The 18,115-nt window shown below is 39.5% G+C and overlaps 2 protein-coding genes across 5 annotated transcripts in view; one reads left to right on the top strand and one right to left on the bottom strand.

Moving 5' to 3' along the window:
- The window catches only part of eys (EGF-like photoreceptor maintenance factor), a 196,468-nt gene extending 191,402 nt beyond the window's left edge, over positions 1-5,066 (top strand). For both annotated transcript variants that reach the window (XM_086259752.1, XM_086259751.1), the window contains one exon: positions 1,772-5,066. In XM_086259752.1, coding sequence (XP_086115878.1) covers positions 1,772-2,964 — 1,193 coding nt within the window. In that variant the 3' untranslated portion in view covers positions 2,965-5,066. The remainder of the gene's footprint in view (positions 1-1,771) is intronic.
- phf3 (PHD finger protein 3) lies at positions 4,524-16,625 on the bottom strand. 3 transcript variants are annotated; one of them, XM_086259754.1, is made up of 16 exons: positions 16,492-16,625; positions 15,130-15,380; positions 14,443-14,559; positions 11,958-13,275; positions 11,529-11,805; positions 11,092-11,143; positions 10,041-10,161; positions 9,789-9,945; positions 9,575-9,691; positions 9,262-9,384; positions 8,825-8,969; positions 8,540-8,714; positions 8,305-8,452; positions 7,379-7,468; positions 7,018-7,213; positions 4,524-6,926 (listed from the first exon to the last, which is right to left on the bottom strand). In XM_086259754.1, exons 2-16 carry the CDS (start codon positions 15,362-15,364, stop codon positions 5,140-5,142), a joined length of 5,058 nt encoding a protein of 1,685 aa, XP_086115880.1. In that variant the 5' UTR covers positions 15,365-15,380; positions 16,492-16,625; the 3' UTR covers positions 4,524-5,139. The 3 variants fall into 3 exon arrangements, with proteins under 3 accessions (XP_086115880.1, XP_086115879.1, XP_086115881.1); XM_086259753.1 differs by lacking the exon at positions 16,492-16,625 and adding an exon at positions 15,712-16,438; XM_086259755.1 differs by lacking the exon at positions 15,130-15,380 and having other exon boundaries at positions 16,492-16,610.
- Between the last annotated feature and the right edge of the window lie 1,490 nt (positions 16,626-18,115).

Here is an 18,115-nt window from a genome sequence, read left to right as displayed (position 1 = left end):
ACCAATTGCTATGTGTAGCTAGTAGTTCATGCCCAATAAAATTAGCATTCAAATTTAAATATGGTGAATATAATTTCAGTGTTAAGTATACTTATTACACATTCTTATTTGTTTTCCTTAAGCCTGACATTAAAAATGTAGAACACGGTGCTTTGGTCCTATTTCTTAAATTATAATGTCAAATCCTCTCGTTGTCGACTGTGTATATCAGTATTCTGCTGAGTGTCATATGATTGACAACAAAATTCAGGCCAACTTAGGTCAAAGTGAAACTTTTTATCTAAATATTGGAGTTATTAATCATGACATAAATGGTATTTTTAAATTCATCAATGAGTTTATTTATGGCAATCAATCCATGCTGCTCTGACAAGTTGGGAGAGAATAAAATAAATATGTCTTTAGTTCAACCACTTACAACCCACAGACATATTCACCTGTGAGAGGGCCTTGAAATATTGAGACACAAAGAGAATGCATCCTTTATTTTTTATATACAGTTAGGTCTATAGGTTTTTTCATCTAATTTCATCATTGTACAGCACCACAGGTGACTTTAAATCATTGACAATGTTATTGAAGTCTCTCTGCCTTCATTTTTGTCTGCAGTAACTGAAAAGCATGCTTTATTGGACTGAGATCAGGTGAAGAATATTCCATTTCTTTGGCTTCAGAAACTCTTTGGTTGCTTTTGCTGCGCGATTTGGCTCATTATCCATTTGTGAAGCAGATCAGTTTCCAGCATCTGACTGAATCTGAGCAGAGAGCGTAGCCTTGTGCACTCCAGAATTCATCCCGCTACTTCTATCAGCAGTCACGTCATTAATAAACACTAGTGACGCCCGCAGCCATACGTGCCCATGCCATCGTGTTTGACAGATAATGTGGTGTGCTTCAGATCATGAGGTGCGCCTTTTCCTCTCCATGGTTTTCTGTTGCCTATCATGTTGGTACAAGTTAATCTTGGTTTCATCTGCCCAAAGAATTTTTGGGGGGGCTGTGCAGGCTCTTGTAGATGTTTTCTGGCAAAGTCTTATCTGGCTTTCCAGTTCTGGCTTTCACTGGTTTGCACTTTGTTCTAAATTCTCTGCATTTCGATTCGTGAAGGCGTCTCTTGATTGCAGATCTTGATCATTTTAAGCCTGCTTTCTCAAGAGTGTTCTCGACTTGGTTCGATATTGTGAAGGTATTTTTCTCAACCATTCACTTTAGTGCATTTGCTCTTTTAGTAATATAGTAATAATACATCAAAATTTGATGAATTTGAGATTTGATTTGGCCACAAGCTTTTGCTGTTTCTCTGGTGGGTTTATTTCTCCTTCTCCTTCCATTAACATCTCTTGGGATCTTCTGTTCAGTTCCAAAGAAAAGCCACCAAATAAAGTTTCAAAATCTTGAATCAACTCCAGATCTTTTATGTATTTGTCACAGAACAATAATTTTGTCCAATTACTTTTCAAAATAAAACTGAAATTCTGAAAATAGAGGGCACCTTTGAATTAAAGCTGAACCTTTGTATTTCAATTTAGAATACACTGCGGTGTAGAGAAAAAAATACTACAAAAATAAAATTTTAAAAAGTCACTGGTCAAAAAATTGTGGGCCTAACTGCATCTGTGTCTAATTTTTAGTTTTGAAAAAATCAATAATAATGCCCTTAGTTAAAAGACAGTACTGTGCACATCTAATATTAATACTAATCTTTACCACGGTAAAAGTAGAAGAAATTACTTTTTTCAAACAAGTTACTCATAAATTGTTTTTTCCACAGGAGACTTCTTCTGCCTCTCACTGGCATCTGGGTTTGTCCAGCTGCGATACAATCTTGGGGACGGCACCCACATCCTGCAGTCCTCTGAACAAGTGGACTTAAGCGGCAGGACCTGGCTCACGGTTAAGGCTGGCCGAACTGGTAACCGAGGCTTCCTCAGTCTGGATAACAAGGAAGTTAGAGAAAATGTGACTGAAGGCATGGCCACACTCGATGTTGCTACTGACGTCTTCGTCGGAGGCGTGTCGACTCTGAGCTTTGTCTCCACGGATGCAACTGAAGGGGATCCTGTGAGCTTCACTGGTGGCCTGCGAGAGATAACACTCAATGATCGAGAGTTTGAGTTAACAGAGAGGGGAGCTTTAAGTGGGGCCAACATAGGTGACTGGGATGGGACAGCCTGCGGGTACAAGGTGTGCCAGAATGGAGGTCACTGCAGGGCAACAAGTAGTGACTCGTTCACTTGTGTATGTCCACCATTATGGACCGGTTCTGTGTGTAACCAGTCTGTGAGCTGTGTAAACAACGTCTGCAAACATGGTTCCTTATGCGTGGCATCTAGTGTCACCTCGTATCACTGCATTTGCCCCTTAGGGTGGACCGGGAGGTACTGTGACAAGGAAATGTCTACAGGCACTCTGAAGTTTGTTGGAAACTCTTTTGTTAAATACTGGGACTCTAAATACAACACAAGAAACTTAAAATACACACAGGTTTCTTTCAGCTTTCTCACAGTCTCCAATGACAGTCTGATCATGTGGATGGGAAAGGCTGAACACGAAGATGATGACCACCTTGCAGTTGGACTTGAAGGGGGCTATCTTAAAATAACAGTCAATCTTGGAGAAAGACTTTCCTTCCCATTGGTTTTCAGAAATCTCACTCTCTGCTGTAACAAATGGCACAATGTCTCTATATCTCTAAATAGCACTGTTATTCAAGTGTTACTGAACAGCCAGGAGATCCTCTCTGAAAATGTAGATCCATTTGAGCGATATGTAGCCTTAAACTACGGGGGGCAGTTTTACTTTGGAGGGTTTGAACTGTACAGAAACATATCAGTTGTGACCTTGGGAATGTTTTCAAATGGCTTTGCGGGGAATCTTAGAAATGTCTGTTTGTTTGGAGATACCAAGCAAGGGCTGTTTCTTAAAAAAAGTGAAGGTTTTAATATCTTTGATGGAAACGAGTAAGTGAAACTGCAAGTTCTGGTCTTTACAACAGTAGGAAATGTACCTTTTAAGGTAGTTGATATTGTGTTTTCTAGTATTTAGTCATGTGAAAATCCAAGTGCACTTTTACCGTCTTCATGTTCTTCATACAGACCAAGGTGGAGATTTTTGGCTGTAATGCACAGTAGCACATTTGCTGAAAACCAAACAGCATATCAACACAGATGACTCCAACCGTCAAGCACAGTGGTGGAGGGGTGACGACTGGGACTTGGACATCTAATCAGAGTCGTTCATGAACTCCTCTGTACACTTAACTAAAGATTGTCCAAAATTGTGTCATGCAACAGGACAATGATCCCAAGTGCAGCAGCAAATCTACAACAGAATCAATCACCTCAACCTGACTGAAATGTTGTGGTGGAAACTTAAGAGCTGTGCAAAAACAAATACCCTCAAAACTCAAAGAGATGAAGGAATGCTGTAAAGGATGGGCCATAATTCTTTCATACTGATGTGAGATACTGATAGTCATACAGAGTAGTTATTTAAAGTTACTTAAAGACTGCCGCTAACGGTAGTCCTCCAAGTACTGAATCGTGGAGTGCACTTAGTTTTTCACAGGACTGCATATAGTCCTGTTTTTTAAAGCAATTGAATTGTACTACTTGTTTCTTCAACACTTTACATACCAGTTCTGAGTTGCACTTAAAATTCAGTTTGATGAAACATATACATTTAAAGTGTTAAAGGACAAATTAAACTCTGATTCCTTGGCTGACTTTTCTGATTTACATCACTTTCCAAACAAAAGGTAAAACTTAACATGACACCCATCTACCCATCTTGTTAATCCATTTTCTTTTGCTTAAGAGCTAACAAAAAGAAACATCGATGCACTAACCCCGCAAACTGCATGTCTTTGGACTGTGGGAGGAAGCTGAAGTACTCAGAGAGAACCCACTCACACAATGGGAGAACATGCAAACTCTACATGGGGGTTCCCCGTCAAGATGATGGATTCAAACCAAGGACCTTCTTGCTGCAAGGTCGCAATGCTAACATCTAGTTCCATCACATACAGACCACTTTGATTTTGAAGGGACCAGATGAGTGAATCTCTCCTTTCTGTCAGAGTAAAGATGTTTACCTACACATTAAACCCCTGAGATATCTTAATATAAAAAGTACAATTTCAACAGCACGTCTCACTTTTTCTATATGTTAACATGAAAATATGGAAACCATTCTGGTAGCTCAATGTTTTTGTTAATTCACAGAAAATATTAGTTTACCAAAATTTCTATAGATTGGTGAAAAAGAGGCACATTCCTATCATTTGTTTCTTTATTACTTCGTTCCTTTAACAAGAATGGCCACGGGGGAGGTCTTTATCAATAGGAAAAGCTGTAAAACTTAGTTATAAAAATACACTTTACTCAAAAACACATGCCCTCCTTCACTTTTCCCAATCATCCAGTGGGCCAGATCGGAGTCTTTGCTGGGCCGATTCTCCCCCCCAGGCCTCATTTTTAACACCTCTGACCTAGTTGGTTTTAATACATTTTTTAGACAAAGAATTTCTTTAAATAATTAATAAAAAAAAGGTTCAGCTTTATTACGAACTGTACAATAACACAGTGCAAAGGCACACTTCATCTCTAATGTATATTACAAGCCAACATTGTACATGCTTTCTCAATAGAAAGCAGGTTTATAAAATATTTAAGCAATTTAAAAGAAATGTTAAAAAAAACAAACTCAAGCTGCTGTTTTCAGTTAAATACCTTCTATTACATTCAGGCCAAATGAACTCAGCATAAATTATCCAAGTAGTCCACTTGTTTGTTGTTATGTTGCCTTGAGACCGAAACCAATCAGTACAGCAGCTCAATATGAACAACATATTTACAGTAAAAAGTTTAAAAGTTAAAAATGTTCCAATATTGACTTTTTTTTTTTTCTCTTGGTCTTAACTGAACTGATCCATAATATCATAATTCCATTGAAATTATATTATTTTGGCTTGTACGCTGAGTAACATAAAACGTAACTTTAGTGAAAGACACGGCATACAGATGCAGACTGGTGCGTAAAACAACTCCACCAGCACCAACCAAAGTGGTTTGTACCAGCTGTGTGACCAACAACAACCGAACAGTCCTCCTGAGAGCCCCAAACGCTCTCTGAACAAAACTATGAGTAACTGTCTTTTGAACTTCTCCGTCCATTCTCGTAATCAGAGTCCCGTCTATGTCTGTGCCTGTCCTTGTGACGGCTGCTGTAGTCGTCGCTGTGATGCCTCTCTTTCCTCTTCTCAGCATAGCGGTCATCCGAATGTCCGTGGTGCCTGCCCCTCTCCTTGTACTTATCATCGTAGCTGCGATCGTGCTTTTTCTCCCGCTCGTGGTGCCTGCTCTTTTTACCGTGATAGGAGTCCCTGTGGTAGCTGTGCCTTCCGTGGTCTTTGTCTTCTGTGTGTCGCGGCCTCTCCCACGGGTCACTGTATCGCTCCTCTAAACGCTTGTAGTCTTTGTCCACGGATGAGGGTTGGCCAGATGGTTCAGAGCAACTCTCGGGGTACTGTGACTGAGGTCCAGGGGGAGCCTGTGAAGTGCTGTCTTGAGCCCACTGCATGCTATGGTTCTGGTTCTGGATGTGAGGGGTGGGTACAGTATTAGAAGTAGGGGCAGATGGAGAATCATAGCTGCCAGATTCCTGAGGCTGTTGCTGCTGCAACGGGGACGGTCTTGTGCTGTTGTTTACTGGGAGAGCTGGTGCCATTGCTGGGTTATACTGGGACTGAGAGGCTCCTGTTTGACACTCTGCTGGAGTTCCTTGGACCGTAGGAGGATTCACTGTCTGAGTCAATACAGCACCAGCCTGCGCTACACCAGGCTCATTCTTTTTACAAGGAAACGACTGAACGGCTGTTTGACTTTGTTCTTCAGCTTTGTGCTTGGCCTGAGAGAGCTGTAAATATCCTTGGTGAAATGGGACGATTAGATCATTCCTAGTGCTGCTCAACACAGGAACAGGTTTAGGGCTGGAAGGATCTGGGAGGCTGGCTTTATCCTTCTGTGGCACCATTGTTTTATCTTCATTCACAGTGGAATATGCTGAAGATTTTTTCAATATTCCACTTAAAGGAGGCTTTGAGCTACTTGCGTGATCTGCAGCAGACTGGGATTTTGGCTGCAACAAAGAATTCCCTTCAGTTGTTTCTTTTTCACTTTCAGACAAAAGGCCAGTGTCGCCTTTGTTTGCCGACGTAGCACTGCTAGTTTCAGTCCCGCTTGGAGCTGCTGACAGGCCTGCCAGGAAGTCTTCAGTCGATACATCTGGAGGCTTATCTTTGAGTGAGACAGATGTACCCTGGCTCCCTACTGCAGCTTTCTTTTCCAGCGAGTTGGTAGCAGCTGATGTATCAGATGGGCTTGATAGCTCCGGTTCAGTTTTAGCAGGTTTAGCTTCTTTCTTCTTGATGACAAAGCGCTCTCGTGGGGCAGCAGCTGTTGGACTTTTTGAGCTCCCAACTGATGTCTCTGGTTTTGGAGCAGGCTGAGTCTTCAAGGCATCCTGTGCTGTACTTGAGGGTTTAAACCCAACATCAGGCAGAGGTGGTAATTCTCCACCCCAGCCTACTAGCACACCTGGAAGAAAGCGAAGGGGTTTCTGAGGCTCCTGATTGTTGGTCTCCTCTGATGCAGATGTTTCTTCAAAAGACTGTGCAATAGGCTCATCGACATCTTCAGTAGTGTTAAGTGGTTTTTCCTTCTCCTTTTGAAGTGCACTAGTCAAGGAAGAGAGAAAAAATTTCTCATCCTCCTCTTTTGCCCTGGTTTCTTTTGTGGAAATGGCCACAGGTTTTATTTCAGGAATAATCCTTGCAGATTCGTTCACATCCACAGTAAGAAAATCCCTTTTCGGTCTCTGGCGAATAATAAGTCCAAGGAGGAGGTTTCCACGGTTGTTTTCTAAACCTGAGAAATTAAAAGATTAAGTTTGAACATTTAAAAAAAAAAGAAGATTTTTTTTAATTTAATGAGAGAAAAATAATTGTGTTCCGGTTACCTGGCCCATCAAAGGGAACAAGCTGATGTGGAACTTTTTCTGTGGCACCTAAAGGGATGAGGTACATGTCCTTCACTTGTTTCAAATTATTGGACACCACCCCAAAACGCCTACGACTGCTGAAGTAGGCATACAAAAGAGTATAAGAGATCTCATCTTCCTCTGTCTCAGGGGAGAAGCGAATCAGGCACACTTCCTTTAATAAAACAAAAAGCATGTGTCAGTAAAATCTGTAACTCTGTTAAAAATCAGAACTTTTAAAGAGTGGTATTCAGTTCGACTTACTCAATATCAGGAATAATTAAAGCCAATTTATTTCTGTCAAATCATAAGCAAATCTCGGAAAACAAGAGAAACTTACTTTTGTTCCAGTTGCCCGAATTTTCTCCAAGTAGTCCCACACCGTCTGAGGACTAATCCTCCCACCAACCTGTATGCTATCTGGAAGGTCCTATTGGAGAAAAAACATGTTTTTAAATGAATAAATAAAAAGAGCACACCTTATGGAGTGTTAGAGATACAAAGTAGTTGGCAGTATTTGATCACTTGTGTCCTAATAAACTGTTCTACAACAACAAGTGTCAGCACATTTCTGCAATGTTTTGTTTTAGTTTTTTAGTACATAAATACTCATGTCTGACTGCCATTTTCTCCCTGTATCTGTGCTAAAAGCAATCTTTATCCCACTGCCATTCATCAGAACTGGCTCTTGCCTGGCTGTTGCTTAAACAACTGTGTCAAAGAATACTAATATTCAGGGTTCATACGCATTTTTCAGGGTCAAATTCAAGCACTTTTTAAGCACTTTCAAGGTCAGTTTTCAAGCTTTTTCAGCACATTACCAAAAAAAAAAAAAGAATGCATGTTTCACTTAGCATCACCTCAGTAAGGCCATGTAAAAATTAAAACAAATTGAAACAGACTGACATGCAAAGATGCTCGGCAGCCCAGGCAGAGAAATTTTGCTTTTAGACTTTGCGACTCATTTTATTTTTCTATCTGATAAGAAAACTATTTGGTTAGATAGTTATTTGTGTTGAATGAAATACAGTTTCAAGCACTTTTAAACACCACATCTGAATATCGGGCACTTTTCAAACCTTGAAAAGACAATATTACAATTCAAGCATTCTCAAGGATTTCAAGCACCCATACGAACCGTGAATATTTGTATTTATTGTCTTTCATCTTCCTCAATTTGTCTCTTTTCTGAAACACTTTTCATTGTCAACCATAGTTTACAACAGCTGTTTAAAACCCAAGTACAGTCTGATGTGTCAACTTTACCTCTGTCAAGTTGTCCAAAACACCTGAGACGGGAAAAGCTTTTGTCACCAACTTTGCCACAGCGTGCATATGAATGAATCCTTGCCACAGACACTTCAGGTTGGAAAGGAAAGTAGCTTCTTCCTCTCTTCCAGCTGCATGATCAGACCTGTGACAATGAAGGAGAAATGAATTAAGCACTGAAAGAAAACATTATCCAGATCCAGACAAAATGTCTAAAACAACTGCTTCGTACCCTATCTGAGCATTTTGGAAGCTCTCCTCTAAGACAGTGAGGTGCAGGTCATCGTCGATTGCGGGCGGCGTGGTGCCCTTTGTCTCCTCTGTTTTGGTAGACTGCCTCCTAACCACTGTAGTTGCAACTTTAACCACTTTGGTTGGTGCCTCCTCAACAGGGGGTGCCATTCGACCTTCAGAAAATATAACACCAGAGATCAATGGTGACAATACTGAATGAAATGTTTTATTAAAGACACAGGTTAATCTCTAGTCTTTTTTTTGTTCTCATGTTATCATTTACCTGTGCAGATTTTACAGTGTAGGTCAAATAAGTGAGACTTGTGTTGGCTTGTAGTGTCTTTAGCTGTGTTAGCATTCTCTTCCTTCTTCTCTGGAGTTTTTGGAGGTTCTGCTGAGACTTCAGTCACTCTGGGAGGAGGTTCAAGCTGGAAAAAAATAGGAAATAAGTTTAAGCAAACACGTCACTAAGTCTGTTGCATGTAAACAGAAGCAATCTGTCGCTATATTCAGCTTAAATGGATTACATGGGAGGAGAATTGTAGGAGCTTTTTACATGAGGCACAAAGATATGAATGCAGCACATTTCACAAAGTAATCAGACAGATGAACAGAACTGATGATGGTATATGAAGCGATGTAACTAATGTAAGGATACACATCTCATCACATTTCACTTACTATGCATGTTAAGCATAAACAGCACAATGATACCCTCACCTCTACAGGCTCCGGTGCTTTTACTGGTTCTTGACTTTCAATTTCAATTTCCCCTTTGTGTGTGATCTTAGTAATCGGCCGTCTCTCTGCCTCCCTTTGCTCTTTTTCAATCATCTCAATAGTCTGTAAAGCAAAGAATTAATTTGGTTTTTTTTCTATTCTAAAATACAACCATCTTTAAAAATACACTGTTAAACTATTACCTTAATAATATTTACTCAGTTTAAATCGGACATCACAACTGTAAACTACTGTAATTTGTTTGGTAAATTTATGCAATACTACTGGGGGAAAAAAGACAAGCATTACTTACATGTCGGTTTTCTCTTTGTCGCCAAGCAGCCAGTTCTTTTGAGGCCAGTTCCTCGGGACTCATTCGAATTAAGTTAGCAGGAGAAATTTCACCTTTGAGAACCCTCTTACAAAGGATCTAAAAAGATCAATAAAGACAAAGCAAATGAAACTATTCTTATAGTAAAAGTGGAAACATTACATTTAGACCATGCCTGACATAAAATGATACTTACATTATTTTTAGTATCTTTAAGGTTAAACATTAAGCTTCTGTATTTGTTCTTGTACTTGTTGTCAGTGTCTTTATACAAGTGAAAAAGTTCTCGCTCTATCTTCTTTGCAAGTTCGGAAGCCCTTTCCACCGAGATGTTCAAATCAGAGTCCTTCAATCTGAAATGCAGAAAGTGCACATAGGCGATTATAAAGTGCCCTGATTTTAAAAAATGTAACATCCACACATCTTTCGAAAGTGTTGAAAAACTGACCTCTGTACGAGGATTTCTTTCAGAGAATCACGCACACTTCTCCTGATTGCCTCCAGAGACACGGGTTTCTTTGAAGCCAAGGATGGAGCCTTATGTTTTGACTCTTGTTTCACTGAGACACCTGTGAAGACAGAGTGACAAAATCCACTGAGTGAGTGGGGAAAAAATCTGTCGTCATAAAGAAACATTTATTCCACACAGACTTTGCTTACAAAAACTAATCCCAAAAAAGGACATCCTGAAATCCTAACATTAACAAAAACTACGTACAATATGACACAGACATGTTTATACTTTATAATACACAATATCATTTTGTTAAATGTTACAAAATGGACTTATTTCCAAGATGGCATGTAGAGTATTTTCTCATACGAACAATTAAAAATAAATACTTTTTAAAAGCCTGCTGTGAAAACTCAAACCAGAACGTGTAATTACATCTGACAACATCTGAGCAGATTACCATCCAAAGCACATTTCTAAAACACAAACAGAGTAAATTAAGAGCTGTCCAAAAACACTGCCTGACTGAAATCTGGCAGACTAACTTTGATCACATTTTAAAGAGAACGAGTAATACAACTCGTCCGCGTAAACGCAGCCGAGAACAAAATTATTAAATCACAGATTATAAACACAAATTTATGCAACTGTTATCTTCCATGCTGAGGGGGAGTGTGTCTGAAATTAAAAAAAAAAAAAAAAAAAAGACTGTTGTATTTTAGTATTAAAAGGCTCACTGACTTGTGCTGCATTATGTTCCTACTTTAGTAGCTGTATGTTTAATAGAGTAAACTGATAAGTAAATACCCTGATGTCAACTACAGAAGTAATGCTATTACTTAAGGTGATGCAATTTTAAGCTCTCTCATATATAAATGAGACCTCAAAGGACTGTACTAACTGTCATTAATATACTGCTCATGTGCTGTGAAGGTCCTAAGTTAATTTTGTTTACACACCCAGTGAATGCAGCCTGGCCTTGAACCCAATGTGATATTAAAACAGGACAAAGTTAATTATACATTCAAAGCTAATGAAAAATTACCTGTTTTATGAGTTGCTTCTCGGGCATCTGTGGACTGCCTTCTCTCTGCATCCTATTGTAAGAATTAAGTCCCCGTTACATTTATTTTATATATCATAAGGCTGAAAACATACATATGACAACAACAACAACACACTTTACATTATACCCCTTAGCTAAAGTAAAAAAAAAAGTGAGCTTTTGGTGTGTAAAATCATACTAAAATATGGTGAGTGCACTGTGTTGATTACACACCCATGTGCACACCTCTTGTGCTGGCAAAGTTAAATCAAAGAGACAAACCATTGCATAATGGTAACAGTGGCTATGATTAGTATCAGTGGATAAATTAGCTGGGGAAAGATATAAATATTTGCTGTGTGTGAATAGTTTAAATCTATTAGATATAAATAAATATTTCTATTATGAGTTAGAGTTAACTGAGAGATACTGCTTACCTTTTTTACTGGTCTGACTCCCCCTGATGTGAGGGGTTGAGAGGACCCAGGACGAGGTTTAGGAGGCAGCTTCTGGTCGGGTGTCTCGCTCTTTGCTGGAGCTTCTGGTTTGGGTGCACTCGCTGGCTCAGGCCCCACCTTCTTGGTTTCTTCCTCGCAGCACTTCAAGCACACGTACATCTGGTCCTCCTCCTCCATTTCTCGCACTTTCGCCAGGTCAAGACCAACACAGTCACCATGGAACCAGTCATCACAGCGACCGCAACCTACCATAAACCTAAAAAAAACAACCAAAAAAACCGAAGTACGATTATTAGAGGCGTGTTTGCAGCTTAGCACTGGGACAGAAACAGAATGCGGACAGAGGCAGAAATTCTTTTACAGCTGATTAAACTTGATTTTATATTTAGGTTAAGGAGCAACACTTACATGTTATTGTGGTGCTTTTTGCAGAGGCCACAACAGTTGTTTCCATCCCACACAGTCTCACTATTAGCGACTTGCTCGTCCACAGCGTCCTTCTTCACAACGGGCGCATTATCTGGAATAAACAGCTGCGGCTCGTCCACAGAGATGCTTCTTGCATTTTTACTCTTTTGTCTCTGAAGAATCTTCTCTAGCTTTTTCATTTTGGACTTTTCCTGCCCTCCTTCTTCAGGTGTTTTTAAAGAATTTCCTAGATGACTGTGCGGGGGAGGAGTCTCACTTTTTGAGCTGTTTTGGGGCGTACTACGTTTGGCTGGTCCCTGCTGATCACCAACGCGGTTGCCAGATGATGGAATTTTCTTTCCCACAGAAGTAGGAGAACTTGGTAATTTTGGCTTCACTTTAGCATCTACTGCACCCTGTAGCTTTTGTACTTTAGTAGCATGCTCACTTTGAATGTTTTCTGCAGGCCTTTTCAAAGGTACAACATCTTGCTTTTCCTTTCCAGATTTAGTTTTGTGCAGCTCTCCTCTTGGCGTGATTTTGGATGGCATATTTTGGGTAACTTTATGCTCCTTAATTGTATTGCTTGTTTTATGTAAAACGAATTCCTTATTCTTTACTGATGTCGGTCCTTGTTTAGGCTTTGGCAGCATTTTAGACACATTCAGTTGTTTTTCATTACCATCTGTCTTGTTACTAACAGTAGCTGTGTTGTTCTCTTTGCTCTGTGGCTGTTTAATAACATCATTTCCTTTACTGACTGGCTTTTGCTTCTCTGGAACACTCTGATTGTCAAGTTTTGCCTCTTTCGTGCCAGTATTTAACGTCCCGTTTGTCGTCTGTACATCATTTGGATTTACATATGGGCCCAGCCCATGACTTGCATCATCAGCTGAGCTCTTCTGACTTACATCCATCTCTTCCACACTCTCTGCTGCGGGATTCTGTACACTGGCTGCTTCATCTGGCAAAACTGTGAAACCAACTTCCCCACCGTAAGAAAAACCATCGTCCGAGCATGCAGACTGGTTTGCATCGACACCCTGTGTGTACGAGGGTCCTGGTAGCAATTCAATCTTGAAACCTCCAATTGTGACTGTCAGTCGTCTCAATACAACAGTTGGATTCAGCCAGACCCCACCATCAATCTCATTAATGTTGACACGTCCTCCGAGAGTTAATTCTCTCTTTAGATCAGGACCTGTGACTCCTTTCTCAATAAGAAATGACTTGCATAGCCTGTTGGCTGGTTTTCTTGCCGGCCGCCCTCGGGTCATGGTATTGGTGGGTGTGTTAGGCTCCTGGTCACCACTGTGTTCTGTTTAAATAAACAAAAGTAAAACTTAAAAGCTGCTGATGTTCTTGGTGACTATTGGTGACTTGGTGACTCAGGGGAACAACTAAGCTGTAGTGCCTCTTCACCTCACTGTACAATACCTTGTGCAATACTTTTTTGTAAATAGTCAATGGTGCAATAGACCTCAATACTTGAAATGTGCAATTCACTTGTATTTTTATTTTTTATTCCTATTTATTCTATTTATCCCCTTCGTATATTTTATTTATATTTGTCTCTGTATTTATATATGTGTGTGTGTGTGTGTGTGTGTGTGTGTGTGTGTGTGTGTGTGTGTGTGTGTATATATATATATATATATAATATACTGTAACTGTAACTTCTGTCGGTGCTGTGCTTTTTGGAAATTGAATTTCCCAGAGGAACCCACCCGAGGGATTAATAAAGTTCTATCTTATCTTATCTTATCTTATTATGCTATCTTGGCCAGGTCTCCCTTGAAAAAGAGGTTTTAATCTCAATGGGATTTTCCTGGTTAAATAAAGGTTAAACTAGTCGACTACTCTAAAAGACAGGGGGGAAAAAACATAGAAAACATTAACTGAGTGCACTTTAAATGGAAAAAGTTCTACATTAGCCAAATAAATACTTCCTGTGTATTTTAGAGGACCTTCCCCAGTGAAATGTGCAACATGTTCCAGTGTGAATAGTTTTGCAAACACACACAATATCAGATTATTTTGCAGAGCTAGGGTAACCTTAGCAGTACTAGCACCGGTATCCTTTATATATTTGGTTCTGTCTGTCCACATCTGGCTAAAGAATATGGTTACATCTGGCTTAGGTTGGTATTCTACTTTTTATTCTAAAAATAAATTGACACACTGCTGCTCTTTTATTCCTTTTCTTTTTTTTCCACATTAGTTAGTACGGCTGTCATCTATTTGCTTTGCCCCTTGCTTGTTTACAAAAAAAAAAACAGAGAGAGAAGAAGAGAAAAACAGTCTGTTGGGACTGGAGCCCTGTGGTGTCGTAACACCTTTGAACCAGTAACTGCAACTGTACATTAATAAAAATACTAAATGTAACCAAATCGCAAGGGCAGCAATGTTTAAACATCTAGTTGTGTACATCCCTAAAAGTCTCACAGGGTGGAAAGAGAAAGAAAATAAACTTGCATCGACTTACCGTTCTCTAAACTGCGTGAACGTTTCTTCTGCCTGACATCAAGTTGCTTAACTTGTGCACTCTCTGAAACAGCTGGTTCACCAGGGAGGCCTGTGGGTGCCGAACCACTATCGAGACCTGCAAAAGCAAAAATAAATAAATGTAATGTCCTTAATAAATATACAATTTGAAAAAAATGTAAAAACTGCAGTCCAAATTCAATGGCAGTCTAACACTGCTACATTTACAATAATACTGAATCCTTTTATATTGTTTCTTTAAAAAATTTTTGTATTTTTCTCCATCATTACTGAAACAACACTACTTTAATTTACCTTCAGTTACCCTAACGCTGATATTTACGTGCTGACAAGCAAAGAAGCACGGTGAAAATGTTCCCTGCATATCTCAGTACAAGACGACCCTCTACAGTGTTTGTTTTTTGAAGCACCTGAAGAGTTAAAGTCTAACTGAGCAAAAATCAGCACAGATAAAATAGTCTGTAGGTGAAGAATCAGAGTTATACATTGAGTTATACATTAACAACTTAATATTTAAAACTTTCACCATCAACTTTTCAAGTAAAGTGTGGATGACTTTTTTTTCCCAGGCAGCCACACATGCATTTGTTAGTTAACTTTCACTCAAAGTTTGAATCTACACTGATTTATCTACATTTTGGCCACTTTTTTGTGCCTTCAAACATACTTGTGGAGCCAGCAATCTGAAAAGCAGGGTCTTCATTATCCAGCAGACTGAACTGAGTGCTTGCACATCCAAACATGGGATCTTTGTCACTGAGCATGTTCTTCAGTGAATCTTCCAGCCTGAGTCCTGTCCCAAACTCATTACTGGCTTCACACTCCAAATTCTGACCTATTACCAGGGAGTCATCCAACTGGTCACTGGGTATTAAATGGTTAAAGGTGTCCACAATATCCATGAATGCTGCTGCCTTCCTGCACCAAAAACAACACAGAAAAGATGCAGGAATAGCAGACAACTGATAAACTGTTAATATATGTTTCTCTGTTTGTTTTTCAAAGACAGCAACGTCTTATGTTTCTCCCTGCACCACAGAATGCATCCAATTATGGGGACAAGTGTAGTACAAACTAAGCAAACCCAACAAAAACACAAAATATTCCCTGATTTCGAGGGACAGCAAAAACTTTGTGACTGATAACAAACAAAAAACAAAGTTACAGCGAGCGATCGGTGCACTTTCTGAAGACTTTGCCATCAGTTCAGTGTATACATGTTGTATCTGATGAGCAAAGTGGTATATACCTTAAATCTCCACATATGGGAAGCCTCATCCAGCTACTCTGCAGTCCTAATACGTTAACCCAACGCTCCTTAGCCACTGCTATTTTTGTTTCTGTGCATTTTCAAAGACTTTTATCGGGTGAGTAATGTAAATACAAGAAAAGCATGTCTAAAACCACCGACTTGCAATAGTAAATGCTACTATTTTCACATCAAGCAACACCACGACTTCACAGCCTGGAGAAGGCCACAATCAGTGTGCAAACCAATAACGCTACATGAATGTTAGCAAACTAAAGCGCATCTCTGGACGCTTTTATTTAAGTTCAGCCAAAAATATCTTTCTGTCCACGAGAAGCACGGCGTTCCTGACGCCAGGTTTTGCCAATGAGTTGTTAGCTAGTTAACATGCTAACGTTTATGTCAGCTTATGACAATCGCGTATGTTAGCAAGCTAACGGTAACTTACGGAGGAAGTTACCACCCAAGCTAACTCACTTTTTGAAACCCATTCAGCCTTACAGGCAGCACATTTGTATCAATAAACAGCCGCGCCCGAAAATTTCAAAAGCGCCAAACAAAATGTGCAAACATATGGTTAGACAGCTCGACGATAAATATGCACGACGGCGAGCTAGCTAGGCGGCTATAGCACAGGCCCTAGCTGCCAAGTTTGTTTGTAGCCTGAGTGCAGCTAGCGGACGTTACTTGATGACCCCCCACATGCATCTGTTCCAACGCTTGCAGCTCAAATATTTACAAGTAGTTATTTTTACATATACATATTTATAGCACTCCCACCTCTCTTGTCGCGATGCTGTTGCCAACTCATGTACGGTTACATACTAGCAAAGCAGCTCCCAGTAACTTCCTCCAACTCAGCCGTCATTCGCCCCGATGCTGCAAAGTCCCTGACAGGCAGCGCGGCGTTGTCACGTGGCTTGTGTTTACAGGTAGCTTAGCAGCCGATTGTACAGAGAGAGCACATCTGGATGGTTTGTTTTTGTTGTGTCTGCTTTGTCAGTGTCCGGATGGTTAATTTTCACTAAGAGCAAGCGGTTTGTTTTTATCAAACTGTCGACCATCGCACTTAGAGAACACGAGAAGCTGGACAGGCTCGAAGAAAACTTCGCTTTATAAAACTGGCAAAGTTACATATTTAACACAGCCTGGTATTGAAAACAGTCGGTTACTTAGTAAAGTAGATTTGCCATTCTTTTCTGAGTGCATGTCCTGTAATAGAAACATTTTTATATAAGAAAAAGGCAAGCAAAAGCTCCTTAAAGTTTAAGTTTAACTCTTTGAGGGCTCATACCATTCATGATGTTTGAGTTCATTTGAGTTAAAATATATAAAATCATGATCATCAAGGATTGTTATTTCTTAAGTCGTTTGCATATCTCTCATACTTCCATGTTTCAGATCATCAAATATATTTAAATGTTAGACAAAGAACGTAAGTAAACACAAGAAGAATTTTTAAATGGCAATTTCATATATTAAGGGGAAAAAAGCTATCCAAACCTACTTGACCCTATGTGAAAAAGTAATTGCACCTCTTTGGAAATCATGAATTAAACGTGAACCACATTTTTTGGAAAGCTGCGTTCAATGTTTTCTAGACACACCTGGGGTTGATTTCTGCCAGACCCGGGTATTAAGAAATCACTTTACTAGAACCTGCCTGACAAAGTAAAGTAGACTAAAAGATAAAACAAACAAAAAAACCCAAAAAAAACCAGCATATCATGCCAAGGTCTAAAGAAACACAAGAGCAGCTGAGAGACAAATGTCACTGATATCTATCAGTGCGAAAAGGGTTACAGAGTCATATCTAAGACTATGGGAATTCAGCGAACATGTCTTCATGAGTAAATGACAAGAAAGATACTTTGCAAAAATGACATCGATGCAGTTCCAAGGTGAAAACCACTGCTGACCAAAGAGAGTGCAAAGGCTTGTGTCTTATTTGCCAAAAACATCTTGATGATCCTTTGGTTAGAGAAAATAAATGAAGCTTTCTCCTTTGCTCAGCAGATTTGAATCTTGTAGTAAATAACTTCTTCAGATTGGCAGTTAATGTTGCATTTATTTCTTTGAACATAATGAATGACATTTTTGAGTCAACCTTATCGTGAAGTTTTACTAACTGAGATTTCAGAAAACAATTTGCTGGTGTAATCTCTTGAACCCATCTTGTGTGTTATCCAAATATCTCTTTTCTATAGTGTTGGGTTTGAAACTGATGTCATATAATTTACACCCCAGACCAGCACAATAACCGAGATATGAAGATTAAAAAAGAATACAAAAATGTAAGAGTCTTGCAGTCCAGTTGTTTCAAAATATTAAGTAAGGTCAACAATGTTGTTTAAATGATGAACGAGATGCTCATGAATGATACAGTCTGCTTTAATAGGGATGC

Source organism: Aulonocara sp. 'chitande type north' Nkhata Bay, linkage group LG13 (genome assembly GCF_057382095.1).
Source record: "Aulonocara sp. 'chitande type north' Nkhata Bay isolate Kocher_YH1m ecotype deep benthic linkage group LG13, A_spYH_male_GT1.1, whole genome shotgun sequence".
Lineage (NCBI taxonomy): Eukaryota > Metazoa > Chordata > Actinopteri > Cichliformes > Cichlidae > Aulonocara > Aulonocara sp. 'chitande type north' Nkhata Bay.
Note: the sequence above shows the minus strand (reverse complement) of the source record. Positions and strands in the feature narration are given on the sequence as shown.

Excerpts from the sequence above, each read along its gene's own strand:
- phf3 (XM_086259753.1), bottom strand. The coding sequence starts at position 15,740 with ATGAGGCTTCCCATATGTGGAGATTTAAG. Across the intron at positions 15,381-15,711 it reads CCCATATGTGGAGATTTAAG|GAAGGCAGCAGCATTCATGG; the intron begins GTATATACCACT and ends TTTTTGGTGCAG. Across the intron at positions 7,214-7,378 it reads TTCGGGCAACTGGAACAAAA|GAAGTGTGCCTGATTCGCTT; the intron begins GTAAGTTTCTCT and ends GTTTTATTAAAG.